The sequence below is a fragment of the Panicum virgatum genome, chromosome 3N, assembly GCF_016808335.1.
Source record: "Panicum virgatum strain AP13 chromosome 3N, P.virgatum_v5, whole genome shotgun sequence".
Classification (NCBI taxonomy): Eukaryota; Viridiplantae; Streptophyta; class Magnoliopsida; order Poales; family Poaceae; genus Panicum; species Panicum virgatum.
The window spans coordinates 22,197,539-22,223,987 of NC_053147.1; the positions used below are offsets into that span (position 1 = coordinate 22,197,539).

Below are 26,449 nucleotides of genomic sequence, written 5' to 3' on the forward strand. Positions count from 1 at the left end.
TTTGGGAATTTGGGATCTTCAAAGCCCGGTGGTTGCTCTACATATACTAATTCAGAGATTGGATCATTAAGGAAAGCACTCTTCACGTACATTTGATATAGCTTGAAATCATGGTGAGTAGCATAGGCAAGCAAAATACGAATTGATTCAAGCCTAGCTGCGGGTGCATAAGTCTCACCAAAATCCAAACCTTCGATTTGTGTGTAGCCTTGAGCAACCAACAATGCTTTGTTTCTTGTCACCACTCCATGTTCATCTTGTTTGTTTCGAAAAACCCACTTGGTTCCAACTATATTTTGCTTGGGTCTTTCTACTAAGGACCAGACTTCATTCCGAGTGAAGTTGTTCAATTCCTCTTGCATAGCCATCACCCAATCCGGATCATCCAATGCTTCCTCCACCTTAAGAGGTTCCAAAGAAGAGACAAACGAGTAATGTTCACAAAAAGTAGCCAAACGAGATCGAGTGGTTACCCCTTTACTTATGCTTCCAAGGATATTATCCACGGGATGATCCTTTTGAATTATGTGATGAACTCTTGGATGTGGAATGGAGGATTGATGTTGGATTGGTTCAGCTTCTCTATCATCTTGAGACTGATCTTGATGTTGAGTTGATGCCTCGGCTTGAGTATCCCGGATACTCCGGTTTGAAGTCCGGATACTCCGGTCATTTTGTCTGGAGTCTCCGGCTTCATATCCGGAGTTTCCGGGTTTTGCAGCGGATGTAGAGGTAGATGGCCCTTGAAACATCATCTCATCATCATCATTATTGTCCACTTGTTCTTGAGGCTTTATTTCACCAATCGCCAGCTTCTTGATGGCTTGACTTGATGATTCTTCCATTCCTACAACATTATCAACTTGCTCCCCTTGAGAGCCATTAGATTCATCAAATGTCACGTCACACGCTATTTCAACACAACCGGAGGTTTTGTTGAAAACACGATAGCCATGAGCATTTGAGGCATAACCAAGAAGAAACCCTTCATCAACTTTAGGTGCAAACTTAGAGTTCTTGGGCTTCTTGTTAAGAATGAAGCACTTACTTCCAAAAACTCTAAAGTAAGACACATTAGGTTTTTTACCAAGTAGAAGCTCGTATGCCGTCTTGTTCAAAATCTTGTGAAGATATAGGCGGTTGATTGCATGACATGCCGTGTTGATTGCTTCCGCCCAAAATTGATCCGAGACCTTGTACTCATCAAGCATTGTTCTTGCGGCCTCGATGAGACTTCTATTTTTCCTCTCAACAATTCCATTTTGTTGAGGAGTGTATGGAACCGAGAACTTATGACCAATGCCCTCTTCATCTAGAAACTCTTCTACATTAGTGTTCTTGAATTCGGTGCCGTTGTCACTTCTCACTTTCTTGATCTTAGTCTCAAATTCATTTTGAGCTCTTTTTGCGAATTTCTTGAAAGTCTCTTGCACTACACTTTTGTCATGCAAAAAGAATACCCAAGTGAAACGAGAATAATCATCAACAATGACAAGACCATATTTGTTACCACCAATGCTAATGTACGCCACCGGGCCAAAGAGATCCATATGTAGAAGTTCAAATGGCTTGACGGTGGTGACGATGCTCTTTGATGGATGTGGAACACCAACTTGCTTTCTGGCTTGTCATGCACTACAAACACGATCTTTCTCAAAAGAAACATTTGTTAGTCCTAGGATGTGATCCCCCTTTAGAAGCTTGTTGAGATTTCTCATCCCAACGTGAGCTAGTCGGCGATGCCATAACCAACCCAAGCTAGACTTTGCTATCAAGCAAGCATCAAGTTGAGCTCTCTCTTGAGAAAAATCCACAAGATAGAGCTTTCCCTTGAGCACCCCCTTGAAAGCAACGGAGTCATTGTTTCTTCTAATGACGGTTACACCCTCGTTAATAAACAAACAATTGAAGCCCGAATCACAAAGTTGTGAGATGGACAACAAATTGTAATCAAGTGACTCAACTAAAAGAACTTTTGAGAAAGTGAACTTTGAGTTTAGGTTAATGTTACCGGTACCAAGCACTCTTCTCTTTTGATTTCCCGCAAAAGTAATGAAATGATCTCCACTTGATGCGGTTATTGTTTCAAACATACACCTTTCTCTGGTCATATGATTTGTGCATCCACTATCAATCACCCAAGTTGATCCACCGGATTAGTATCGCTACAAAACAAAGTTACTCTTTTCTTTTAGGTACCCAACAATACTTGGGTCCTTTAATGTTAGTCACAAGAACTTTGGGCACCCATACATGGTTTTTCACTTTTGTGTTCCATGTATGGTGTCCTACAAACTTGGCAGCCACTTTACCACGGTGGTTCCTTGTCAATACATAATCGGCATAGAAGGATACATGAGATGATTCTTGTGCCTTGATCTTAGTTGGGTTAGAGGTCTTGAACTTATCTTCTTTGAATGAGGATGCAACAATCTTAGCACCCTCATCACATATTGTGCCTCTCTTGATGAAGTTGACATGACCATTTTCTTGAATCATATCATTTGTCTTGTGAATGGGAGTGGTCATGTTCACTAGACCTCCTTGAGCACCCAAGGCGGTCTTGTTCTTGTTCTTGGTAAATGGAATGGCATGTGGAGTACCTTGCCCATTCCTACTAAGTCCCTTACCCACTTCAAACCCAAACTTACTCATGTATCTTGACCCAAATCCCTTGGTGTGTTTCTCAAACTCACCTACCCTTGTAAAGGGAATTTTCTTTGGGACTTGAGCATGTGATGGAGCCTCTTCTTGCAACAAATGAGTGAGTCTAGAGATTTCTTTCTTCATTGCATTAATCTCAACATGGTTAGTAGCACAAGTTTGAATATCAATATTAAAGCACCGTGCACATCCATTACTTGTAGAAGGACTAGATGAATTAGATGTCTCTTTAGTCTTAGAAGTACTTTCCCAAAGAGTATTAAATTGAACTTCAAGTGCCGTGTGATTAGCTTGTAAGCTAGTCATGCTCTCTTGAAGTTTCTCATTATCCTTCCTTAGGAAAGTGTTAGTGTCATTGACAAAAGAAATTTTCTAGTCAAATCATCCACTTTTTCTTTTTCACTAGAGAGTGACTCTTTCAACTCAAGAAGAGTGCCATCCTTGACTTTGATTGAGTTCACAAGCATATTGTTTTCCTCCCATTTATAGGCGAGGTCCTTTTCAAGAGCCTTGAATTTTTCTCTCTCAAGTCTAAGCAATTCTTCTTGTGTTTCAAGAGTCTCATCCGCTTCATCTAGTTTCATAACTAATTTCATCATTTTAGTTGCGGCCCCTTTACCATATTTCTTGACTAGCTTAGCAACTTCTACTTCATTATCCAATTCATCGTCCGATGAGTTTGGAGATGTTACCTTGGAGTATTTAGCCATGAGGCACATGATAGGAGCTTCATCCTCATCATCGGTGAGATCTTCAAACAAGCTTGGAGGATGTGGAGATGATGCCTTGAAAGCCATAGTTGCAACATCTTCTTTCTCGGACTCACTTTCTTGTTGTGAATCTCATTCTTGACCAAGATGAGCTTCTCCGGCTTGCTTCTTGTATCTTGATCTATCTCTCTTGGATGTGCTTTCTTTGGTGTCTTTGTTCTTCTTCTTCTCTTCCAGGCAATCGGCAATGAAATGCCCAACTTTGTTACACCCAAAACACGGCCTATTAGATCTTCTTCTTGGCTCATACTTCTTGTTCTTCCCAAAGTTTCTAAAGTTGCTTTTCTTCAATACTCTTGTGAAGTTCTTGATAAAGAAGGCCATTTGCTCATCATCAAGCTCTTGATCGTCATCACTACTAGTGCCTTCATTTTTTGAGGATTGGTTTGCCTTTTCTTTGCCTTTTGACTTAGCTTGAAGTGCCAACCCACTATTATTGGCCGCTTGTTCTTAAAGCTCGGCTAGATCTTGGTTAATCTTGACTCTCTTCAATTGATCATGGTGAGCTTCAATTCTTCCAAGGACATTCTCGGCGGTGAAGTGTTTGAATCCTCTTTCGGCTCTAATCAAGCTAGGTAGAGTAACATCCCTAGCCATATACACGGTCAAGAGCTTGTCCACGATCTCACGATCACCCCACTTGTCACCACCAAGAGATTTGATTTGGTTTGTGATCTTCTTCATGCGGTTATACATTTCTTTCGCACCTTTATCATTCTTCATGGAGAATAAGCTCAATTCATCTTCCAAAGTTTTGATTCTTGATTCACATACTTTCCTTGACCCTTGATGGTTCACTAGAAGAGTGTCCCAAGCATCTTTGGTGGTTGGTGCATCCTCTATCTTGTCAAACTCTTCAGGACTCACGGATGTGTGTAGGATGTTCAACGCTTGGAAATTCCTTTGTAGCACATATGCTTGAATCGGTGTTGGAATTTCATCTTCATCCGGAATTTCACACCCAACTTCCACAACTTTCCAAAGATCCTTGTGGATTGCATTCTTGTAACCGAACATCTTAGTCTTCCATTGATTATATCCGGTACCATCAAAGAAAGGTGGCTTGCCCATATGAATTGATGCATTGTGCTCACTAGGTAGAGAAAAAGTGTAATCATGAGCAACTCTTCGATAATCGCCTTTGCCTTTTGACTTTGATGAGCTGCCCTTGTTTGAAGAGCGTGAGGCTATTTTCTTGGAGTCGGTGTCGGAGTCATCACTAGAGTCAATGATAACTCGGGAGCTAGACTTTTTCTTCCTTTGCTCCTTCTTCTTTTTCCTCCATTCCTTCCACTCCTCATAAGACATCTCATCATCGGATGTCTCTTCTTCACTTTCTTCTCCACCATTCTTATACTTTCCCTTCTTGTTGTTGTTGGATGGCTCTACATTCTTGTCTTTGTCTCTTTTATCACTAGGATCACCTTTTTCACCTTCATTAACCAGAATCTCTGGATTCTTCTCATCATCCGACATCTTGACCTCTCCGAACGGTTAAGCCCTTTGAATAGAGAGCCTCGCTCTGATACCAATTGAAAGGATCTTAAGATGCCTAGAGGGGGGGGGTGAATAGGCAATCTGCAATCTGCAATTTAAAACACTCAACAAAAATGTCAGACACAGACCAGCCCGGATACTCCGGGTAAGAACCCGGATACTCCAGGTTTGGTGGTCTGGAGTATCCGGAGTTATATCCGGAGTCTCCGGGTATGAACAACCTGAAAGGGATATGCAGAAATCTAAGTATGAAAAGTAGATCGAGCTAAAGTAAGAGTACCAGGGGTTCCTTAAGGTTGATATCCAACAAATAGAATTCACTAGAAACTCGTGAGTGAGTAGATCGAGCTCAAACCCTAGAAATGAAGTCTCACAAGCAAATAGCAATGAAATCAAGTAAACTACCACGAAGGAGACAAGGATTTGTTTCCCGAAGTTCACACCCAAAGGTGCTATGTCTCCGTTGAGGAAGGATTCGAGAGACGGTGCTCAAGAACCCCTATGCTCCTCTTCCAAGGGCGAGATCACCTCTCAAGCCCAAAATTACTTACTATGGATTCCTCGGCGAGGAATGGAGCTTACAAACTTCTTGTGCAGCTCACAATCTTGATTGAGCAATCACAAGCACGCCTAGCCGTCTAGGAGCACAAGGCTCCAAGAGTAATAAACTTGAATCCGCGGGCTTGACCAAAACCAAGTGCTCAAGAGATGGAAATGAGGCACACTAGCACTAATCCTTGCTCTTGCTTGCTTCTCACTCAAATCCCTCAAGGGAATCACTCAAGAATGAAGAAAGGGGAGTGAGAGAGCTCTTTCTTGGCTTAGGTTTGAGTTCAGTTCGTCAAAGTGGCAAGAGAGAGGGCTGAAGTGGTATGGAGGGGGTATTTATAGTCTTCAGCTAAAAAATAACCGTTGGGCGAAAGGGTACCCGGAGACTCCGGGTATATGCCCGGAGACTCCGGGGAACACTGATTTTTCAGCCCGGAAACAGCACCCGGACACTCCGGGCAATGGGGTCCGGAGTATCCGTCCCTATACCCGGAGTATCCGGGTAAGGCAGGGAAAAACTTCGGTTTATGGCTCTTTTGAGTTGTTTTGTGGCTCACAAGTGTTTGTATAGGTTCTCTTGAGCACAAGATTTAAATCTAAACCCTTGAACCAAGTCCCTCTTGATAGTACGGCGTTCCTATACTCAAATTTCAAATTTCAAATCTAATTTTTTGAGTAAACTTGAACTCCGCTTTTTCATTTCCTTTTTTAGGGTCATATATCGTTACTTGATCCATTTATACAAATTCTCCACCAGGACACATGCTCAATTACACGATTAAATGCACATGTGTTTTGTCATTAACCACCAAAACCCACTTAGGGGCCTAGATCACTTTCAGGTTTTACATAAAAGGTTCGAATACAAACGACAGAGTTCAAAAACACAGCGGAAGTTTAAAAACTGAGTTCGAAATACAATACGATAACCACGACAATGAAACAAGGTGAGCTCCACATCCTGCCCACCGATGTGATGCCAACCTGCCCGATCTTCACGGGGAAGACGGGGCCCACTCGACGGTCCACCCAGGAGGAAGCGACTGTCCAATCCAGGACGCACAGACATCCTCGAAGTCAGCGGGGGCACAACCTGCTCAGAAGGGTTACAACAACAACCCTGAGTATACTAATACTCAGCAAGGCTTACCCGACTCTGGGTATACTTAGCCCAATATCTAGACATGCAAGGCTTTTTGGCTCTGGGGTTCTTTTGCAGAAAGGCTGCTAGCAGTAAATCCTTACTTTCAATATTTTAGCTTCATTTAGTACAGTGAGTATTAACTAAATTCGCCTAAACATCTAGAGCAAACATGGTGGATCAGATTATCTTTCAGTAACTCACAAACTGACCTTTTTCCATTCCGTTCTCATTCCACTTTCTTACTATGATGTGACTAAGTGACCAAGGTTCTCTTAACCGAGAGAGACGGCGAATCGATCCGATTTAACCTTGCAAGGTGGACCTAACCAACACGACACATGTAAGCCCCGTCGGGCCACGCGCGTCAACTGTTTCCATCATTACCACGACATCTGAACCACGCCTGCTAAAACCCAGGTGATGGGCCCCTCCCGGTGAACTCCCAGAGAACCCGAAGGCGGCATCCTATCCAACACCCGTCAACTCCCACGCCCAGCGTAGCAGGTCGGAATTCAAACTATCGTTGTAAAGCGGTACACAGCTTACCGGTTTCGACTACCTCCTACTTCCGGCATGTGGTTAGTACTGTTCAAACTCGGTCAGCACGGCCAACAACGGTACGGTTCTTAATCGACACAGGCGGAGGCTTACTTTCCATCCACTCCTTATCCAAAACCAAAATCATCTCCGCCCGGTCTCCATTTCTCTTTCCTCATTGGTTCATTCTCAAGCCACGTTGCCATAAGTAACACTAACTTAAATCTCGCGAGCGACAGGAATCACTCGACTTCTACCGAGATCCTACTTAGCAGAGCATTTCTATCGACACCTGCATACTAGTATGGACTCACGGGTACCTAGGAAAACATGCATACTAGGGTTCCATATAACTCCTAGAACATAAATGCACAAATACTTAATTAAACATTAATATACTGAATTTATGGGTTATGCTCCGGGGCTTGCCTTGCAGGTCAACGGGGTTAGCAATTTCTTCGGAAGTGGGCTCGACTGCGTCCTCCTGCTGCTCTCCCGCTTGCGGCTCCTGGATCGGCTCGGCGATCAGCTCGTAGGCGACTTCGTTCGCGGCGTCTACATGAATAAAAATATGACATGCAACAGTTAGGACAGTGCGACGCATGAGTGCTCAAGATGTGATGCATTTCAAAACGATGCAATGCCATGCGGTTCAGAAGTTCAACTCATTTTTTAGCCTGAAGTGTTTCCTTCAAAACAACAATTATTAAACTTGCTTAGAGCAGCATGGATTAAGACAGAAGCTTGCTTTGTTGAGGTTACACATGCATGAAACAATAATCAATTAACCACAAGAATAAAGGATAAAATTGAAGCTAGGAACTAATTAAAGATCAAAACTTAACACGCCACAGGGATCTATTAGCACAACTTTGCTATCATGAAAAACTACTGATACGGAGTGCATAAATAAATTACCAACATTTTTTGATATAGAAGAGCATTTCTTTTAGCCCTAGAAAAGGAAAACAAGCAATAATAGATCCACAAACATGCACAAAGGCTATGCACCTAAAATTTTTCCAGTGGACTACACATACAAAGCGGCATCTAGGCGTGATCGACCGAGCGGCAGTAATGTAGTGCTGTGAGTCTGCATGCACTTAGATGCTCTCCATGCACAGAGAGGCATCGAGTAGTCATTTTGAGAATCGAATCTAGCCTTTTCAGTGTTAGTTCAGCTAGCCTCTTCACTGTGTTGTCACCTAGGCTTTTTAGGTGCATTTACACTCCACACTCCGGGTATCAGATCTTTGTGCGCCTATAAATACTCCGAAGTTTGTGAACTCCCAGCAGCACTCAAACACCAAAGCTCATTGTATACCCAATGTTTGGAGGTGGGTCTAGCGGGAAGAATTACTACGGTTTTGGTAAAGGAAAAGGGGGAAGAAAGGGAGACCCCATAATATGGGAGGGGCCTCTTGGACCTGATTCCTTTCCGGAACCAGTGTTTGAGTTTCCGCCACAGCACAAGAGTGAATTTACCAATGAAACACCTCTTCGACAATACGATAACCGTAGAGAACCGTGGCCAAAATACAGACATGATGAGGACTGCTTAGTGCAGATGTGCACCGACGGGATGGATGGCGGTCGGGGTTTCTTTAAACGTCCACACGCATGGGTAATACTCGGTTGTTTCATTTCTTTATCTTCAATGAGACACCTTATATGAAATTTGTTTTGCAGTCTTCCGATGCTCCAGAAAACTGTGGTTTTACTAGGTGGGTCGATCCTGCACCAATTGATTCTGTTCAGGAGTTCATCGAGTACTTCCAGATAAAGATCTTTGATCTGAAATGCAAGGTGAACCATTATAAGGAAGCGAGCGAGGGTAACAAAGACGACGAAGATGATGATATCAGCAATGCTGCCGGTTCACAGGATGAACCATGCATTATTCCTTACTGCAACTGCCCTTGTCACAAGAAGAAGGGCCCTGCGCCTCCGGCACCACCGCCTGCACCACCTGCAATGGGTGGATACTGCGGAGAAGGCTCAACACAGTTTGCTACGTGGGGGTACGGCTACTAGGACTACTCTAGTGCTAGTGACATGCTGCATCGTTGTGTTTGTTGTGTTTTTTTTAAAAAATTACCTAAGGCATGTTAGGTTAGTCCAGAATCTGTTTACCGTAGTTTGCAACGGGTTCTGCCATGCCACTGCATGTGTGACGTGTGTTTCATTACCGTTGTATTATGATGTAAACTTGATGGTTCACATTATGTAATGCATTTCTTAGTTCTTATTTCTTCTCATTATATTAATTAAATGTGTGCTTTTTAGTATTCTAGTGACATGAAAATCTCCGAAAATATTAAGGACAAGTTCAAAGATTTCATAGATTCCCGGCTACAACTGCAAATTAATGGTAAAAGTTACAACACACAGAGTTAAGCTCTCAACTGAAAATATAAACAACTAATTGCAGTGGCATGTGCACGCGACAAGGTAATTTCTTGTTGCATCTAAACCTACCATGCCTTATGGAATGTAAAATGCCGGGATTACATGGTACTACTCTACTGAGTGTACCGAGGATATTTGCCCTTACTAATTACTTCGGGCCCGGCTTCTTTTGCACGGCGTGCCCTCTCTCGCTTTCTCTCCCTGTCAGCTTCACGTTCCGCCGCCGCCTTACGATCCACCTCCTCCATCCTCTTGCGGATCTCTTCTTGCTCTTTCTTGCGCTTCTCCTCTTGCTGTTCCTCGTGCTTCATTCGGCGCCAACGTTTTGCCGCCCACCTTGCTTGTTGTTCCACAAAGTCCTTTGCCTGCTGCGACTACACGGTGTCGAACCACTGCATAAAATCACAAAGAGGCGGAGGAGACTTTGTCCAACAAAAGTTAGAATCATAACTCAATGTTAGGTCACTAAGAAAAATAGCGTCTGTTGTCCTGCTACCTTGGCCCGGTCTTGCCGTATCGCTTAGGTGGATCATATTCGTAGTTCTCACACATAAAGAACCTCATGCCGTAGTCATATCATAAAACCTCAGATTGCATGAACTTGCATAACGAACCGCAGAAGCACATTGGCACATCAATTCCTTCAGATACGGTGGCTTCACACTTGCTCCACGGAATGTAGGTTGATCCCGACGAAGACATTGGTGCAATAGTGTGGTGCGCCAAATGACGAACAATGATTTCAATAATGCACATATCGTATACCAAATCGATGTGTGAAAATATAGGTACTGTCATAATTCTACTGTCTTATGCTGCAATATCAATAAGGTACTGTCATAATTCTATTCTAATTCATAATTAATTTAAAAACAAGTCTGTAATAGTACTCAAATTGTAATACTAAACGAGTGTTCTAAAGCACCAAATCTAATTCAGCTAATCCGCTAATTAAATTAAATTGTTATACAATATCAACGGATTCATACGGAAGTTACCGGTAGATCACAAGTGCGGAATTCGGCAGAGCTTCGCCGCTTTTCTTCTCCTCACCCCTCTCTTTTTTCTGAATTTTTAGGCTCAAATAAGAAGGGAATGGCGGCCAGGGCTTATATAGGGTGGGAGAACCCTGTCGCCCACCCAATGGCGACAGGGGCCTGTCGTCCGTTGTGGGGGCGACATGCCCCCTCTCCCGGGCCAGGGACCTCTTTGCAAATTCCAAAAAAATTACATTAGGGTCCTGTCGCCCGTGGGTTGGGCGACAGGACCCCTGTCGCCCCCGGCGGGGGTATTTTTGAAATATTTCAGAATGTACATATATTTTTGAAATTTTGATTTTTTTAATATAAAAAAGAAAAAAGGGCGCTGTGTCGATCGAGACGGCCCATATGACGCCCACCTGGCTGACCATGGAACATGAGCCCACGCCGCAGCTGAAACGATGAGGTCGTCAAGCAGCGGTTTGTTGTGCCCCACCGCCATGCCCGCCGATCTTGACCGACCCGGCAAGGGCGCAAGGCATACCGAAACCTGAACTGAAACGAGGTCGAATCCCCCTTTCCCTTTTCCCGGATCAAGAAAACTCCGGCAGCCGGCAGGTGAGATGAGCGGCAACTTGCGAGCGATGGTGGCCTGGACTGATGGACAGGGTGCCCCTGCGCGGGGTCAATGCCATGCTTCCTGCCAAGAACGGTACAAACAGAGTTGAGCGGTGCCGGGAATTTCTTCACAGATTACGGATATCTTCAAGTATCCACTTATCGATCCGTTTAATCACTCTGTTACTTGTCAGCCAGCCAGCATTGTTTTTTTCACACCAAATCAGCATCAATCAGGGCTCTGTTTAGTTCCTCTGCGCTACTCGCGTTACAAAAAAAATCTTCTATGCATGGAGTACTAAATCACTCTGTTCGCTGGGCTGGAGCTGGAGCTGGTAACTGGAGTGGTGTGAGAGAAAAATATTGTTGGCTGGCTAGAGTGGTGTGAGAGGAAAATACTGTTGGGCTGGAGCTGGGGATGGCTGCCGAACGGAGTGAATGAAGTTTATTTGCAAAGTCTTTTCGCGGATGAGTGTAACTTTGCGCGACGAATTTAATGATAGTAATTAATTGAGTGATGCTACAATAACCATCATCTAATCATGTGGTTAAAAGCCTCATTAGATTCGTCTCGTGAAGTAGCACGAGTTGTGGAGTTAAATTTATAAACTGCTTTTATTTATTATCTTTAATTATTGATCAAAATTTACTACATTAACTTGCGCTACACAAACCAAATAGGACCTAGCAGCCAGCCAGCATCACTTTCTCTTAATCAGTAACTGTTACTAGCTAAGATTAGTCGAACAGAACGAATATCTGCAACATTGGTTTTCTCTATTTGTTTATTCAATGATGAAAAAGAGAGTGAATGTACAATGACGATAGCTTTAATTGGTAGAATAACATTTTTGTAAAAAAGGGAAAACTGGTAGGAAGGAAGAAGCCAGGGCAGCGCTGGAGGATTAGCTGGGAGGCACCTTTGGCTGAAAGGGAGGTTTTATCAGCCGAGCTGCGGATTATGGGTGCTAATAACTCCCTAAAAGGCAAAACAAGTCTGGCAATTGTATGCTTGCAAGTCATAACGATCTTTTATTGGTTGGAGATTTGCGCCAGGTCGCCTGGATGAAGTAAAATATCATTTTCTCCGTTTAGAACCGGCGGCGACGATGGCCTGTAGCCTGTAGGGAGTAAAGAATCCAGCATGCCAGCCACCTGCACCGTACTACCTTCTTCTGGTTCCTCTTCGTCATCATCATCCTCCTACTCGCGACGAAGCAACCAAGGACGAGAGGCGGGGGCGGAGGACCTCCGCCGCAGCCCAATCCGCTAAGGGGTGGAGGGAACAGCCGGCGCAAAGGTCAGCCGTCTCGTCGCGTCGCGTGAGCTTTCTCTCCGCCCCCTTTTTTTTTTCTCTAAGCGATTGGCTGCGGTACCCGAAATCAAGAACCTGGAGGGCGATAGATTTTACTTTCTTTCCCCCTATTTGGATAATATCTTGTGTTGTCCGAGAAAAGGGATCGCCTTTGCTGCTTGTGCTTAGATAGATTGGGGATTTGTTGAGGGAATTGTTCCGGAAGATGAGTTTGCGAATGGTGCAATGTGAGCGAATCTCGAGCAGACAGGGAATTAGTTTCGTCTTCGTGCCACCCAATGACTTCTGAGGGGTTTTCAATTCCTTTTTTTGGAATAGAATATTGTTCTTCAAATACAAAGTGTGGAACTGGGACCCGATTCTTGAACTAAGAATCTCGACTCCTGATCTCTGCCTTCCCCGTCTCCGAGATCTGCCAGTGCGCCCTTGTCTCCAAGTGGGTCTTCTCTTCACGACAGCTTGCTACTCGTGTTCCTAAAATACCAGAGAAAGTCTTAATCTTTGCATTAGATGCAAAACTTAGCTTTGTTCTTATTCTTGATGCCAATTTATTGTAAGATCTCCATGCCTGCCATTGCCGAACGAAGTTTATTCGCAAATGGGCACTGTAGTCATCATCTTGTTTCATCTCTTCTTGATAAAATTGTTGTTTAGGTGCTGCACTTACTCCTATGGATGATGAGTTGATCCTTCGGTTGTTTGCTTGGGAATCTATATAAATTACCCTTGAACTACAGTGCGTTGTTGATGCATTTTGTTTGTGTGCAATACTTGATCAGGGGAAGGATTGGGAGGATGACAGAAGCTGCAATTACAAGGTATTGGTGCCATGAATGTGAGCACGCTGTTGACTTTGAGGAGGCCATGGTCGAGGCCATGGCTGAGGAGATCAAGTGCCCAGCCTGCGATGGTGGATTCATTGAAGAGATGATTGGCGAGGAATTTGAGAGGTTGACCAGCCAACAGTCAGAGCGGGATTTATCACAATGGGGAACATCTGACAACCCTTTTGAGCAGCCAGGAGCGATAGCTGACAGCGAGGATGATGATGAAGAAGAAGATGATGATGATATGGGCCGTGAGTTTGAGGGTTTCATCAGGAGGCATCGACGGGCATCAGCCCTTCGTCGGGTACTTGACAGCATCCAAGATGACCTCAGAGCTGACAGGGAAAGGGACAACTCTATTCTGATCAATGCCTTCAACCAGGCCCTTGCTCTGCAAGGCTCAGTGCTCGATCCTGATGAGGCCCGGGATGACCAAGGCAGCTCTAGCAATGATGATGGTTTGCTGGAGGAGTATGTGCTGGGGGCTGGGCTGGGCTTGCTGCTTCAACATTTGGCTGAGAGTGACCCAAACCGATATGGTACCCCTCCTGCTAGGAAAGAGGCGGTTGAGGCTTTGCCCACTGTTAAAATCGAAGAGGTTGTCAGCTGTTCAGTCTGCCTTGATGATCTTGAGCTGGGTTCCCAGGCAAAGCAGATGCCTTGTGAGCATAAGTTCCACTCTCCGTGTATCATGCCATGGCTTGAACTCCATAGTTCATGCCCTGTGTGCCGGTTTGAGCTACCATCTGAAGAGATGAAAGACTTGAACGAGCCTAGCAATGTTGTTAGAACAGAGAGCATTCATGACGAAATCAGAGCTGATGGCCCTGGGAATGACAGTGAGAGCAGTAACAGAGCTTGGGCCCTAGCTCCTTGGTTCAATGGGCTATTCTCGGCACCTGAATCGCAAACTACCAGAGGCGCTTTGACTGATCAACAGCCACCTTCAGCTACTGGAACCAACCCGAATGCTGGGGAAAGTTGATTTCATCTTCCTTTGTGAATAATGCTCATACCTCTGAGGATAGCAATGAACCATGTTGGTAGAACACTTCTTTTTCTCTAGTGATAATCCTTCTTGGATGAATCACAAGGTACAAAGTTTGTGGCTGCTCTGTTTTGCCATATGTTTAGCGATCATTTAACCTTTCTTGAGTTAATTGCTGCTAAGTCAATCTGGGTCCTGTGCAATGCAAGCATTTGCCTTCATGTCCACTGCCTTGAGCTAACGGCAATTTTTAGTTGCTTGTGAACATGAAGTAGAGATAAACCTCGTCATATTGAGTTCTCGTCGGAAATCAATGGGTAGGGAAGTACAGATGTCAGTCTCAAGCAAGGCAACCTGTTCAATTATTGTGAACAAATTTGAACATCTGGTTGAAGATGTAAGAATTTCTGGTGGTATCTGTTGCGTTGATGGAATGCCTTTGGGCTATTTTTCGGAATCTTATAATCTTTCATGGCTAGAATTTGTTTGGTTTATGGTTGGCCTTTTTCTTGCTCTTACCGGTTGAACTATTTTGTGTACCAGCTGCTCCTTTAGGCGAATCCACTGAAGTGAAATTTTCTAAACATTAGGAGAATGCCGTCACCAAATTCGGTTCAAGTGATGCTTTACTTGTCATGCAACAAGCCTGGAACTTTGCAGTTTGGACTTACAAAGGACCTTTTCCTGCTCTTAGCCTCATACGTTCCTAAGGGTCTGTTTAGATCGTTTTGGATTTTGGGATTTTTGGAAAGGAATCTTCAACATTTGAAGTACTAAATGTAGACTAATCACAAAACTAATTATAGATCTCGTCTGTAAACTACGAGACGAATCTAATGGGCCTAATTAATCCATCATTAGCATATGTTTATTGTAGATTTACTGTAGCAATTAAGTGTCTAATCATGCCCTAATTAGGCTTATTAGATTCGTCTCGCGATTTACAGCCCATTTGTGTAATGCGATTTATTTTTTGACTATATTTAATATATCATACAGACGATTTACAAAAAAATTACATTTTGGGTTTTTGGATAACAGGGCCTAAATATGTTTCCTCGTGCTGTGTCACACGCCCTTCTCTTGGTGCAGGTCCGAGATACATTCTTGAGTGGCCATGAGAACAACTTCCACCTGTCTGCTCATCGGTAACCATGGTTTTCAGATGTTGCTAACCTCTCCTTTCTCCAGAAAGGAAAATGGTGTCCAAATTAACGCACCCACATCGGCACGTTCTTTTTTTTTAACCAGGCAACAATCTTCGCGTTGATTAAGGGCCTCGGTATTAGCCCGTGGATGTGATTAAAAGCGTGCTTAGTGGCTGCGGGATAGTATCTATGCTTGGCCCTTTGCATCGCTCATCTTGCTATTATTCGTCAGGAATGTACGGGGTGCCTGACGGCCTGAGCATAGCCGCACAATCTGAAAACCAGTGACAATCCGATCTCCCCAAGATTCTCGAACTGTTCCAGGGTTCCAACTTCCAAGAGCTGTTGACGGGTCCAAGGAAAACCGGCTTTTTCAGTGAGCTTAAATAAATATATCCAAGCTAAAATTCTGGCAATGCCTTGTACAAGTGAATTGCTCAGCCTTTTTTCTGAAAATTCAAACTTTTAGTTTGATGCATGCAAATTAAAACGATATCATATCCAGAGGTCTCCACCTTTTCTGGTCAGCTCAAATTTTTAGGTGGTCGATGCATGAACAGAGTGGGCAACACCTCTGCTTTTATATGCTCACGGCTCACCTACTTGGGTCGCTGTCCAGACCACGCCTCGCCGAACGCGCGACGTGAAATCTTGATGCCCGTCCTGGCTTTCGGCACGGCACCTTCTTCGATTCGGCGGCGCCGCCGCGGACGCACGGGAAGCAGAAGCAGCTGACTTCCGCCGGGCGCCGCTGCCCAACCGCCGGAGCGCGACGCGCAATTGCATGGTCGCGCGGTACACGAACCAACCCCCCACGCGGCCACGCGCGGGCTCTGAACTATTGATCCGCTTGTCAAAGCGAGAACAATCAGAGACGCGCCCGCCGTGCCACTCGCCGCCGCCGCCGCCGACCCTGACAGGCACTCTCGCCGCCATGCCTTTGGATCATCAGCTCTGACCTCTGAGGTGGATAGTTTCCGTCCCTTTTTCGCTGCAAAAAGACTGCTACCAAGTCTGGTTCAGCTAATCAGGCTTGATTGGCAGCAGTTCAGGAAGGAACTCGTGATGTTTCTCCATGTTCCCATAGCATTTGTAACGATCCGGCCCGGGATAATGGCTAAGATCACCTGCTAAATAACTCTCTTGCGCTTTCGTCCTCGCTTCGCGTAAAAAGTTCGAACCGGAGTTACTAGCTTCCCAGAAACCGGCTATTTAAGCTGGTTCGGCTCCCTCACCATTTCCAGTTGGTGGCCGGAGAGGTTGTGCCGCGGCGCTACAGTAGACGTGTGCTACAGTAACCCGTGCGGCCCAATCGGCCCATGGGCCGTGACAGCATTGGTACAAAGCCGGACGGAGTCACGCCAACACAAGAACCTATTCCAAGCACGGAGCCAATAAATATGTATGTGAAAAAATTGCAATATTAGGACTGCAAACATTGTTTCTGCTGCTTCAAATGGATGTATCCATAAACGTAAGCTGCCAGGCTTGAAAGCGTCAAATGCCAACATAAAATTTCCCAAAATTTATCACAGAAGGATGGCAATATCATCGTTATAATGCATGTATTAAAAAACAACAATAATTCCAAAAGAGAATGAATGATCTGTTTGCATTGTCAATACACATGTTGGCCTAGTTATAAATATGTGGATTCTGAAGTCTGAACAGAATAGCTTATTTTCTACTTTATAGCCAGAATCTGATCAAACCAACCGAAATGTTGCCCCAAGTGTCTACAAGGCGAAAATTAGCATTAAAGTGGGGAGTTTTTATCACCCAGCAAACCATGCATCGTACCATACACAACTAGTAAAGGTATATAAAGCAAAACATAAACGGTGCCAAAACAGAAAATTTGGCACCAGCCGATATTAGATGTTTTTTTTATAAGAATAGACACATTCCCCAAGGGAGGAAGAAGGCAAGGTGGAAAGGAGTTAGCGCCTCCAAATCTCCAATAATGCCATAGGCAGCGCTAGATGGTCACCCGGCCTTCCTTTTCCCAACCCAAAGCAAAGGCCTTCCAAAGAGAGATATCAGATCCCTATGGAACCAAAACGAGGAACATGGACTGAAAACCCTCTAGCCAAGTTCCGTTTAAGAAACATTACTAATATGTGAGTGATAATAGTACAGAAAACAAAAGGAAGTTTTCAATTATTTGTAACGAGTTGGGAAAGTTGGAGCAAAAGGACAACTGTACATGTACGACGTGGCATGAGTTCAGCAGGTACATGGAGAAAACACCTGCAATAAACCAGGAAGCCAAATGTGCAAGAACTACCACATTCCAAGAGGAATTTTGCTCATGACAGCAACTGATGTCAATATGATCATTGGAATATCGAAAGAGGGGCAAACCACAAGCACTGACCAGGACTAGAAATGCCTTATGCTCCAGCGATGCTCCCAATGAAAGAATATCAAAGATGTTCGCCTCATCACCTCCATTTGATTTACTTTAACCATAGATTTCCTTCAAACAAATTCAACCATTAGCACACAGCATCAGCGCACATCATACATGTACAGCTATAAACAAGGCAAGGAAATATAGAGTGCATATTTGGCATTAGATACCATATCGGGAATGAATCCTTCAGGTGCTTCCACGCTGCCTGTGAACTGCAAGAGCATCACATAACCACTAGACCAGACTAGTTGCTCAAAGAGCATCCCCGAACAGTAACTATCACTAAGCGTAAGATAGTCGCCGCCGTGATAGTTTATTTGCATTCTCAGGCAGCATATGTTCCATGAAAGCCACAGCAAGCTTCTTTGCCGCACAAGGAATATTGAGATTAGGATGCCGGCAAGGCGAATAAGAAAAAAAGATTTAGGTGGATTGATGAGAAATGCATATTGATGAAAAGCATAGCTCACCGGAAATATGCAGGCAACTTGAGGATGGATACATGCCAAAGACACAGAAGAAAGAATTGATGCCTAAGAGATAGTTTGAGCTCAAGAATCTGTGTTCATGGAGCTCATGGTGTCTGGACAAAGACTCCATCCAATAATGAGTAGCTTGTGCAATTGGTTGCGCAATCCATAAATGATTTTAATTGGCTGGTACTCTGATCTGTAGGCCAATTTATAAAAGATAATCGAAAAGACTGGATGGAAAACTAATCGTGCACTGGTGTACTCCAGACAATGGATAAGGTTGCTAGACCCAAATTGTTTGATCTTGGTACAGTTGAGTCAGACCAGTTTAGTCAGCAGCCATTGTCATAGCCAGCTCCCAGTAAACATTGTTCAAAGCTGTGGAGTTATTTGCAAAGCTACTAAACTACAGATGGCCAAACTAGGGTCATCAGAAATCTAGCAGTCTGGGTTTGGCTTCTTGAACACTACTTTGCAGGTTAATAAAAGGAGCTAGTAGCTACATATGTAGGTGCACACTTCACCCCAACTCATATGATATCAATCATTCAAACTAGTTTTGTTCTGAAAGTAGTGGGTGCTAGGTAGATGGCAAGGCGGTCCCTAATGCATAATAACCATGCTAAGCTGGCGCGTAGGCAGGATATACGGAAATTAGGTGCCCAGCTATCACTAGGCGACTTCCTTTGCGAATACGTAACCAGGTGTATAACTTGTACACCCATACATTGTATCTAGTTGGCTGCTCTGCCTGCACCAATCAGATAACATCACTTCTTGCTGTGGAGTTTTGGTGATAATTATCTATCTTCCGAGGTTTTGGAAATAGAAAGATGACGAGTGCCATGTTTTTTTATGGATCGAGTGCCAAGTTAACTACAAGTACAGATCATTTTCGTGGGAAGCATTAATTCAATTCAATGATACAATGCCAAAGTTCATAAAGATCTAACAGTTTGCATATTTTTTAGCCCCGTTGCTGGATTGTGTTACATGGTTCCTACAGGCAGGAATAACAGTCATGTATTCCTACAATGTGCCCATTTCTGAGATCCTTTGTATGCACAGTGCAAGCAAGATAGACAATAATATTTCCTGTAATCTAACAGGTTTAACTTATATTTTTTCATAAAAACACTGATTTTTCAATGACCAGGCAAACACTGTTATCCACTTTCTTTCTGTTGAACAGATAAATAGGATCTATTGTTATCTAAAAAAATAGCCATTGAATAACAGTTGGTAGGTGTACTGTGATTGTTCATTGGTAATATTTCCTATGACGTAACGTGCTTTAACTTCTGTATTACAAAAGAGAGAATAGAGTTTCCAAGCACAAACTGAATAATCTTATGCCCTTTCTTCCTATTGACCAGATCTACAAGATCTCTTATTTTCTGAGTAAGCAGTCATTTAACAACAATTAACAAACAAACTATGCTGGTCCTGACTCCTTAGTTCAAGCAATTCAGTCAACTAGCCTGCTACTGAACTGATAAGGCAGAGGCAACTCACGTAAAAGAAGTCTGTAGAAACTAGAGAAGAAAGCTCAGGTTATATGTAACTTAAAATTCTAGAACTGCTATCCGGACCTATCTTTACAGCTGAATATGCCCCCACAAGCGGTGCTGCTTTGCAAAAGATGAATGGTACAGGATGATGCTTTGGATTCTTCTATCGAAGACTTCTTTACATGCTGATAGCTAGACAGCCCAGTAGCCCACCCTCCAATCCAAAGTTCCAAACAGCATGCACTCTCTGATAAGTACATAGTATGTCGAAGAATAGGTACAAATTAGCAAATGAGTAAGAACTAAATTGCACAGAAGGAAATATGAGCAGGGAAATATAAGCATATGTTTCCTGTTCAAAGTTATCAACACGAACTAACTATATACAATGATGTCACAAATGGTATAACCTATTAGTAGGTCTTAGTGTCTCAATCACCATGAGAAGATTAGAAAACGCATACCATGATATATAAGGAAAACACTTACCCTTATTCTTACATGAATCAGGAATGTATCAATAGGAACAAACATAACTAAATGTGGAAAACCCCTGACCTTATTTATTCAAAAAGAAAAAAGAAAACCCCTGACATTCTTGGGGTTTTTCTTTCAGGATGATAACAAAACTAAAGTAGAAAAGCTGCAAAGCAGTTCTCTTGTGGGCCGAATATGAATCGTTATAATTTGCTTTGATTTTAAGAGGGACTAGAGTAGACAACATTGGCTTACAAGAGTTTCCATTAAAACTTGGTTAGCTAAAAAACATGACTGCAATGAACCCATTACCTTATGGTAGCAAAAGTCTGAAATAGTAATGGTTGTGTAACATATACAGAAACATAGTACATAAGTACTCTTGCTTTGACTGGCGATGATTACAATCAAAGTGGTCTTGTTCAAAAGGAGCTTATCCCACATAAAGAGCATAAATCGCATGGCCCAAACTTTTCTGGACTGCAATGTGAATATGTACCAATCTTAGGAAAGGACACTGATGGAACTTATTCTTGTTCATATTCCACGCACTTTAAAGTAGTACAACGGACAGAATAAAATTGACAAAAAAAACTTCATTTCTGCAAGCAGAATAGCTCCTCCTAAAAGTATAACAGCAAGTGTCATCGTGTCACTTAAACAAAATTAGCCCAAACTGCGTCAGATTCCACTATAAAAAATAATTAATAAAATCATGTAACGTAGTGCAGCAAGACTGAACCATTCGTAAATACCAACAAAATACCTCCAGCGGGCAGGATACAGAAGCTACTCAAAAAAAAAAAATCTCTGGTGATTCATAAGGCAAAAATTCAGAACGGCATCTTTCACAAACTGAACATATCAGATAGCAGAATCATATGCCAGAAAGCTACATATATGATAAAGGTATAGCTTGCTTCATCAATGAAAGTTCATGTTTATCTCTATACACGCACGAGCATGCACACACTTCAATTGAATTAAACCAGTAGAACACACTGAAAGAAAAGTAAGGCGTACATAGCAGTCACAGGATGAAAATCAAAATGAAAATTTCTATTTGGGTAATCGATTCCAGAATAACTAAAGATAGCATCTTCTGTTAGTAGGCTTAAAGATTATTCTTTTGGTGTTTGTTCCAAGATGCTAGATTCTATGTTTTCCCATATAAGAAGCACCTCACAATGCCCTCCTTATCAACCTGAGAAGGCCAAAAGGGTATCAACAGGCTTAAGGTAGGACAAGAGTGTGTTTGAGCTAGTCAACAGGAACAAATTCAACGTTTGAGAACAGAGAAAAGAGGCCACTGGAAAACACAGGCAAGAAAGGTTACGGAAATGTTCAGTCTCCCCTGTTTCATTGATATAACTTCTAAAATTTGCATTCATTCTACAGGTACAGCAGATGTATCACCAACATCAGGGCCCGAGTGAGCTCTTCACTACAAGGACATCCTTTCCTATGGAGCAGCATCTGTTTTTGCGTGGAGGAAATGCCCAAGGAGATTCTGGGCTGGTTCTCTCAACTGATGCTAAACCAAGGCTGAAATGGACACCTGAGTTACATCAGAGATTTGTAGATGCAGTCAATCAATTAGGTGGAGCTGAGAGTAAGTATAATATTCTTATTTTCTCAAGGTACAGAGACCACCTGAATTCTAATATCTCTTCATCACCCAGAAGCTACACCAAAAACAGTCATGAGACTCATGGGCATTCCAGGACTCACCTTGTACCATCTGAAAAGCCATCTCCAGGTACTTGAGAATCCAAATCCTCCTGGTAAAGATGATATATGTAACTGTGGGAGTAAAAACTATTTTTCGGATGTTACAGAAATACAGGCTTAGCAAGAACCTCCAAGCTCAAGCAAATGTCAGCACATCAAAGAATGGTAAGAACAAGTTGTAACTCCCATCTTGATCATTATAAGAACAGCATAAAAGTTAGCGACTTGTTACCAATTTGCAGCCATAGGATGTGCAACCATTGCTGATAGGATGCCTGGAACAAGTGCGCCAACAATGAGCAGTACAAATGTCATTCCACAGGCAGAGAAGTAAGGACTCCATGCTAACACTGTAATTGTATGTAATAGGAAAACTGAAGTAATAGTCTCTTTTCCTGGGTGCAAGGACTATTCAAATTGGCGAAGCACTTCAGATGCAAATTGAGGTTCAGAGGCAGTTGAATGAACAGCTTGAGGTGAGTTATTGGCACCAGCAAGATAACACACTCTTATCCTAGACTTTCACTTGATGGATAAGGTAGATCGAAGTAACATAGAACTCAAGCATTTTGGCTAGCAGTCCCAAACTTCCAAAAGAGAATAATAGAAAGACTATGAATTTCAAATTACCTCCTTAAATCTGCACTCAACTCCCAAGATGACAAATGATTCACTATCTAGATTATTTCTGATTTAGAACTGGACATTTCATGTTCCAGCAAAGTCATGTCACATTTAGTGTCTACAAAATGGGCTATTGCTGCAGTGATTCTGATCTGAAGTGAACTGGCAACAGGTGCAAAGGCATCTACAACTACGAATAGAAGCCCAAGGGAAGTACCTACAGGCAGTTTTAGAGCAGGCACAAGAGACACTTGGAAAACAGAATTTGGGTCCTGCAAACCTTGAAGATGCAAAAATAAAAATATCAGAGCTGGTATCACAAGTATCAAATGAACGCTTCAGCAATGCAATTACAGATATAAAAGAAAGTTCAAGTGTGCATAGATTAGAGCCCAAACAAATCCAGTTTGTTGACAGTTGTTGGAAAAGTAATTATTTGACTGCAGCTGAAGGATTCATCAAGGAGCACAGACTACAACATCATGGAGTACTAAGAGCATATGATGATAGTTCATTATTTTGCAGAAAAGGATCTCATGAACATGAAAACCAGATTGCCCTTAATAGAAGCCTAAGTGAGCGTAGGATGGCTCATTTGCAGAATGAGAAAGGGTACAATAAAGCAGAATTTGGGTATGAAAGTGATACAGAGATGGCACCTGAGTATATTACACCTCAAAAGAATGGTGGAGGTAGCACCACCAGTTCGGCATCAGGAAGCAAAGGGGACACAGGGAAGACATACCTCGAAGAACCAAACTGCACGAGACAGTCAGTTGAATATCCCAGCGAAAGCAAGCTACTAGACTTTGAGCACTCATGTCCGGGGAAGAAACTCGACCTGAACACCCACAATGTTGATGATGCCGATCAAGCTTACAGACATTTCGACTTGAATGGGTTCAGCTGGAGTTGATAATATGTAAGATGATCAAAGTGAAGAAATGAAATTACAAATAATTTCTTCCAACATGGATATCACGATTGAGTATTGACACATGATTAAACATGTAAAGAGGTGTCACTTATATCTTTGGGCTTTTAGGATAGGTTACAACAATAGTATTCGCTTTGGGCCATCAGCAGTTTAATCACAAGTGAAATAACAATAAATGAACAGTCTACGTAAGAAAGCAGACAATAGAATCAATGAAATTAGACTCCTAAGGATACAGAATATTAAGTAATAAGTACATAATAGCAACAAAGTGAATGCCTGGTCGCCAGCATTATGAGAAACCACAAGAAACAAATTGAGGAGTATTCATCATCATAGAGACAACAGCATTTTGCAAGGTCAAGTAGTAAGAAAAACAGAAACAGAAAAAAAAACATGCCATCTCAAACAGCATTGCTAAATCAATCTAGTAACACAAACTGTGCGCTGTTACAAACCTAACATTCCAAACTTTCAGACCTAACATTCAGCTTAATAAAGTTTGAAGAAACAAACAGGGAAAATTCATATGTTGGTACTGAGCAAGTACTGCTACCATTGCAGAGTAATAATTTAGATAGGCGTATAAAACTACAAAGGAATGAAAGCGATTTCTCCAAACACACATCATCATTAGCAGTCATTGCCTAGTAACACAGGGCAAAACCAGCATATTAAGTAACAAGAGGTGGTCATTCAGATGGCATAAACACGTTTCCAATGAACCAAAAAGGATTTGTCTCTGCTGTGCTTATTTATATACCGAACAGGCAACAGCCACTTATTGCATAATCCAAGGAATGGTCGTTGATGGCATTGCATCTACCTCACCCTTTATTCCTCTCCATAAGCGCATTATACTTGCGACAAGAGCAGGGAATTGTAATGCTATTATGTATGCAGAAACTGTAATTATTTGCGATGGAGCAGTCACGGTAATGATTCGCTCATTCTTTGTCGCCATGGGAGGAGAGGAGAGGAGAGCCTCCGGCTGTTGGTTGGCCTCCCTACTTCTTGATCCGGCGCACCTTCTTGGCGCCCCGGACCTCCATCCTCTCCTTTGGGCAGCCGCACGGCGCGCGGAAGATAAGCACGGTCCGTCCGTTGGGCGGCGCCATCTTCCTGAGCACCGCCTCGAGCTCCCGGTGGTCGTCCCCGATCTCGGACGCCGGGCGCGCGGGCGCGGCCCCGCCTCCCCCGGCGTGCGGCGCCGGCGGCTGCGGGAGCAGGCCGCGCACACACTCCTCCGTCTCGAGCTGGATGTCGTACTCGACGGCCTTGCGCAGGCCGCGGCACCGCGGCCTGCCGCACCTGCGCGCGCGGTGCGCGGCGGCGTCCCACGCCAGCACGACGGCCCCCGCGGCGACGCCCGCGGCCAGCGGGACGCACGGCGCGGCCGGGTGGCGCGTGGCCACGGTGGCCACGGCGTCCCGCGCCTCGGCGGCGAGCATCCGCGCGTAGGGCGCGGCGAGGAAGGCGAGCGCGGCGAGCGACGCGAGGAGCGCGAGCGCGTCGACCACGGCCAGCGGGGAGTGGTCGCAGAGGGCGGGGAAGAGCCGGCCCCGGCCCCGCGACCGCGCGGTGGGTGAGGAGGAGGAGGAGAGCGACGCGCGGCGTGGCCGCGGGGAGGAAGGGTCCGAGGAAGGGGCGCCGCGGCGGCGGTGCTGCTCGAAGGCGCGGAGGAACTCGATGAGGCTGCGGCAGTCCGCCATGGCGCGGGCGGTGGCGGTGGTTCGGGACGGGCACGGCAGGGCGGTGCCGAAATGGAAGGGAATTTTGGGATCGGGATCTGAAGGGCGTGGCCGCGTGGGGCGGTGGGAGCCGAACCGGGCCGGGCGCGCGATCCGAGTCCGACCGGTGCTCGCGTCGGCGCGGTGCCGCGCGTTGTCGGCGGGCGGCGGCAGCGTGCGCGCGGTCGCGGTGCTTGCTAGCAGGTGTTAATCGGTGATCCACCTGGGGGAGTTATTTTATGAGTATACTCCCTCCGTATCCTAAATAGAAGACGTTTAGTACATGAGTTAGCATACTAAAGAGTGGTTAATTAGGAGTAATTTTTCCATGTTTGCTCATATTAAATAGGGTGGCGGGTGCACTCTAGTCATAAACACATGCGTAGCTCAATTGGTTATGGAAGCTGGTCCCGAGGCGTGGGGTTGCCAGTACGAGGCTTGGTGGCCCCAATTTTTTTGCTTTTGCATGCAGGAGAGGTGAGAGTGGTGAGCGATGCGGTACCGGTGATTTACTCTCTATTATGGCGTGCGGCACGCCGGCAGGGGAGTCGAAACGCACAGGGGTAGGGGCGTCAAAACAAGCGATCACGAGCCAAAACGACTTCCTTTTGCCAAAACGTCCTAGGAGCCTGAACGACTTCTATTTAGGATAGGGGGGAGTACTAGTTATCTAGATTGAGAAGATAAATTTTGTGGTGATAAAATTCTCCTCATATTTCATAAAATTCATTCTTCTCTCTACTTATCATATCAGTAAAATTAATGATATTATGTCATGAAGCCCTCATAAAACCTTCATTAAGACTTTGTCTTAGGTGCACCTTCAATTTTTTTTAATCCCTTAAGTGCACCTTCAACCCTTTTTGTTTAAAATTTGTACTAATTTTCTAAATTGAAATCTCATTTGGAAGAAGTAAAAAGGATTAGAGGTGCACCTAATAGTCACTAATTAACTCCCCTAAAATTGAGATCTAATTTTGAAAGATAGTACAAAATTTTATGCTCGGCGGCGGTTGTCTTGTCGCGCGGACTTTCGGCAGGCGAGCGGTGCTGCAAAGGTTTCCCATGATTTGAGTATCTCCAAAAGTTCTTTATTTCTTTTCT

The 26,449-nt window shown here is 43.9% G+C and overlaps 3 protein-coding genes across 5 annotated transcripts; 2 read left to right on the forward strand and 1 right to left on the reverse strand.

Moving 5' to 3' along the window:
- Positions 1–12,151: 12,151 nt before the first annotated feature.
- On the forward strand, positions 12,152–14,755 carry LOC120665112 (E3 ubiquitin-protein ligase SIRP1-like). Of its 3 annotated transcripts, none has more exons than XM_039944545.1 (2): positions 12,152–12,490; positions 13,263–14,755. In XM_039944545.1, exon 2 carries the CDS (start codon positions 13,279–13,281, stop codon positions 14,293–14,295), a length of 1,017 nt encoding a protein of 338 aa, XP_039800479.1. In that variant the 5' UTR covers positions 12,152–12,490; positions 13,263–13,278; the 3' UTR covers positions 14,296–14,755. The 3 variants fall into 3 exon arrangements, with proteins under 3 accessions (XP_039800479.1, XP_039800480.1, XP_039800481.1); XM_039944546.1 differs by having other exon boundaries at positions 12,169–12,468; XM_039944547.1 differs by lacking the exon at positions 12,152–12,490 and adding an exon at positions 12,497–12,919.
- A 6,774-nt stretch (positions 14,756–21,529) lies between these two features.
- On the forward strand, positions 21,530–23,816 carry LOC120665113 (myb-related protein 2-like). Its single transcript, XM_039944548.1, has 7 exons — positions 21,530–21,645; positions 21,722–21,935; positions 22,006–22,082; positions 22,162–22,219; positions 22,297–22,384; positions 22,461–22,530; positions 22,851–23,816. Exons 2-7 carry the CDS (start codon positions 21,731–21,733, stop codon positions 23,592–23,594), a joined length of 1,242 nt encoding a protein of 413 aa, XP_039800482.1. The 5' UTR covers positions 21,530–21,645; positions 21,722–21,730; the 3' UTR covers positions 23,595–23,816.
- A 450-nt stretch (positions 23,817–24,266) lies between these two features.
- LOC120665114 (uncharacterized protein At5g19025-like) lies at positions 24,267–25,505 on the reverse strand. Its single transcript, XM_039944550.1, has one exon. It carries the CDS (start codon positions 25,325–25,327, stop codon positions 24,623–24,625), a length of 705 nt encoding a protein of 234 aa, XP_039800484.1. The 5' UTR covers positions 25,328–25,505; the 3' UTR covers positions 24,267–24,622.
- Between the last annotated feature and the right edge of the window lie 944 nt (positions 25,506–26,449).

Coding starts and splice junctions, on each gene's coding strand:
- LOC120665113 (XM_039944548.1), top strand. CDS start 21,731: ATGTATCACCAACATCAGGGCCCGAGTGAGCTCTTCACTACAAGGACA. Junction 22,220..22,296: donor TGTCAGCACATCAAAGAATG/GTAAGAACAAGT, acceptor ACCAATTTGCAG/CCATAGGATGTGCAACCATT. Junction 22,531..22,850: donor AGTTGAATGAACAGCTTGAG/GTGAGTTATTGG, acceptor AACTGGCAACAG/GTGCAAAGGCATCTACAACT.
- LOC120665112 (XM_039944545.1), top strand. CDS start 13,279: ATGACAGAAGCTGCAATTACAAGGTATTGGTGCCATGAATGTGAGCAC.
- LOC120665114 (XM_039944550.1), bottom strand. CDS start 25,327: ATGGCGGACTGCCGCAGCCTCATCGAGTTCCTCCGCGCCTTCGAGCAG.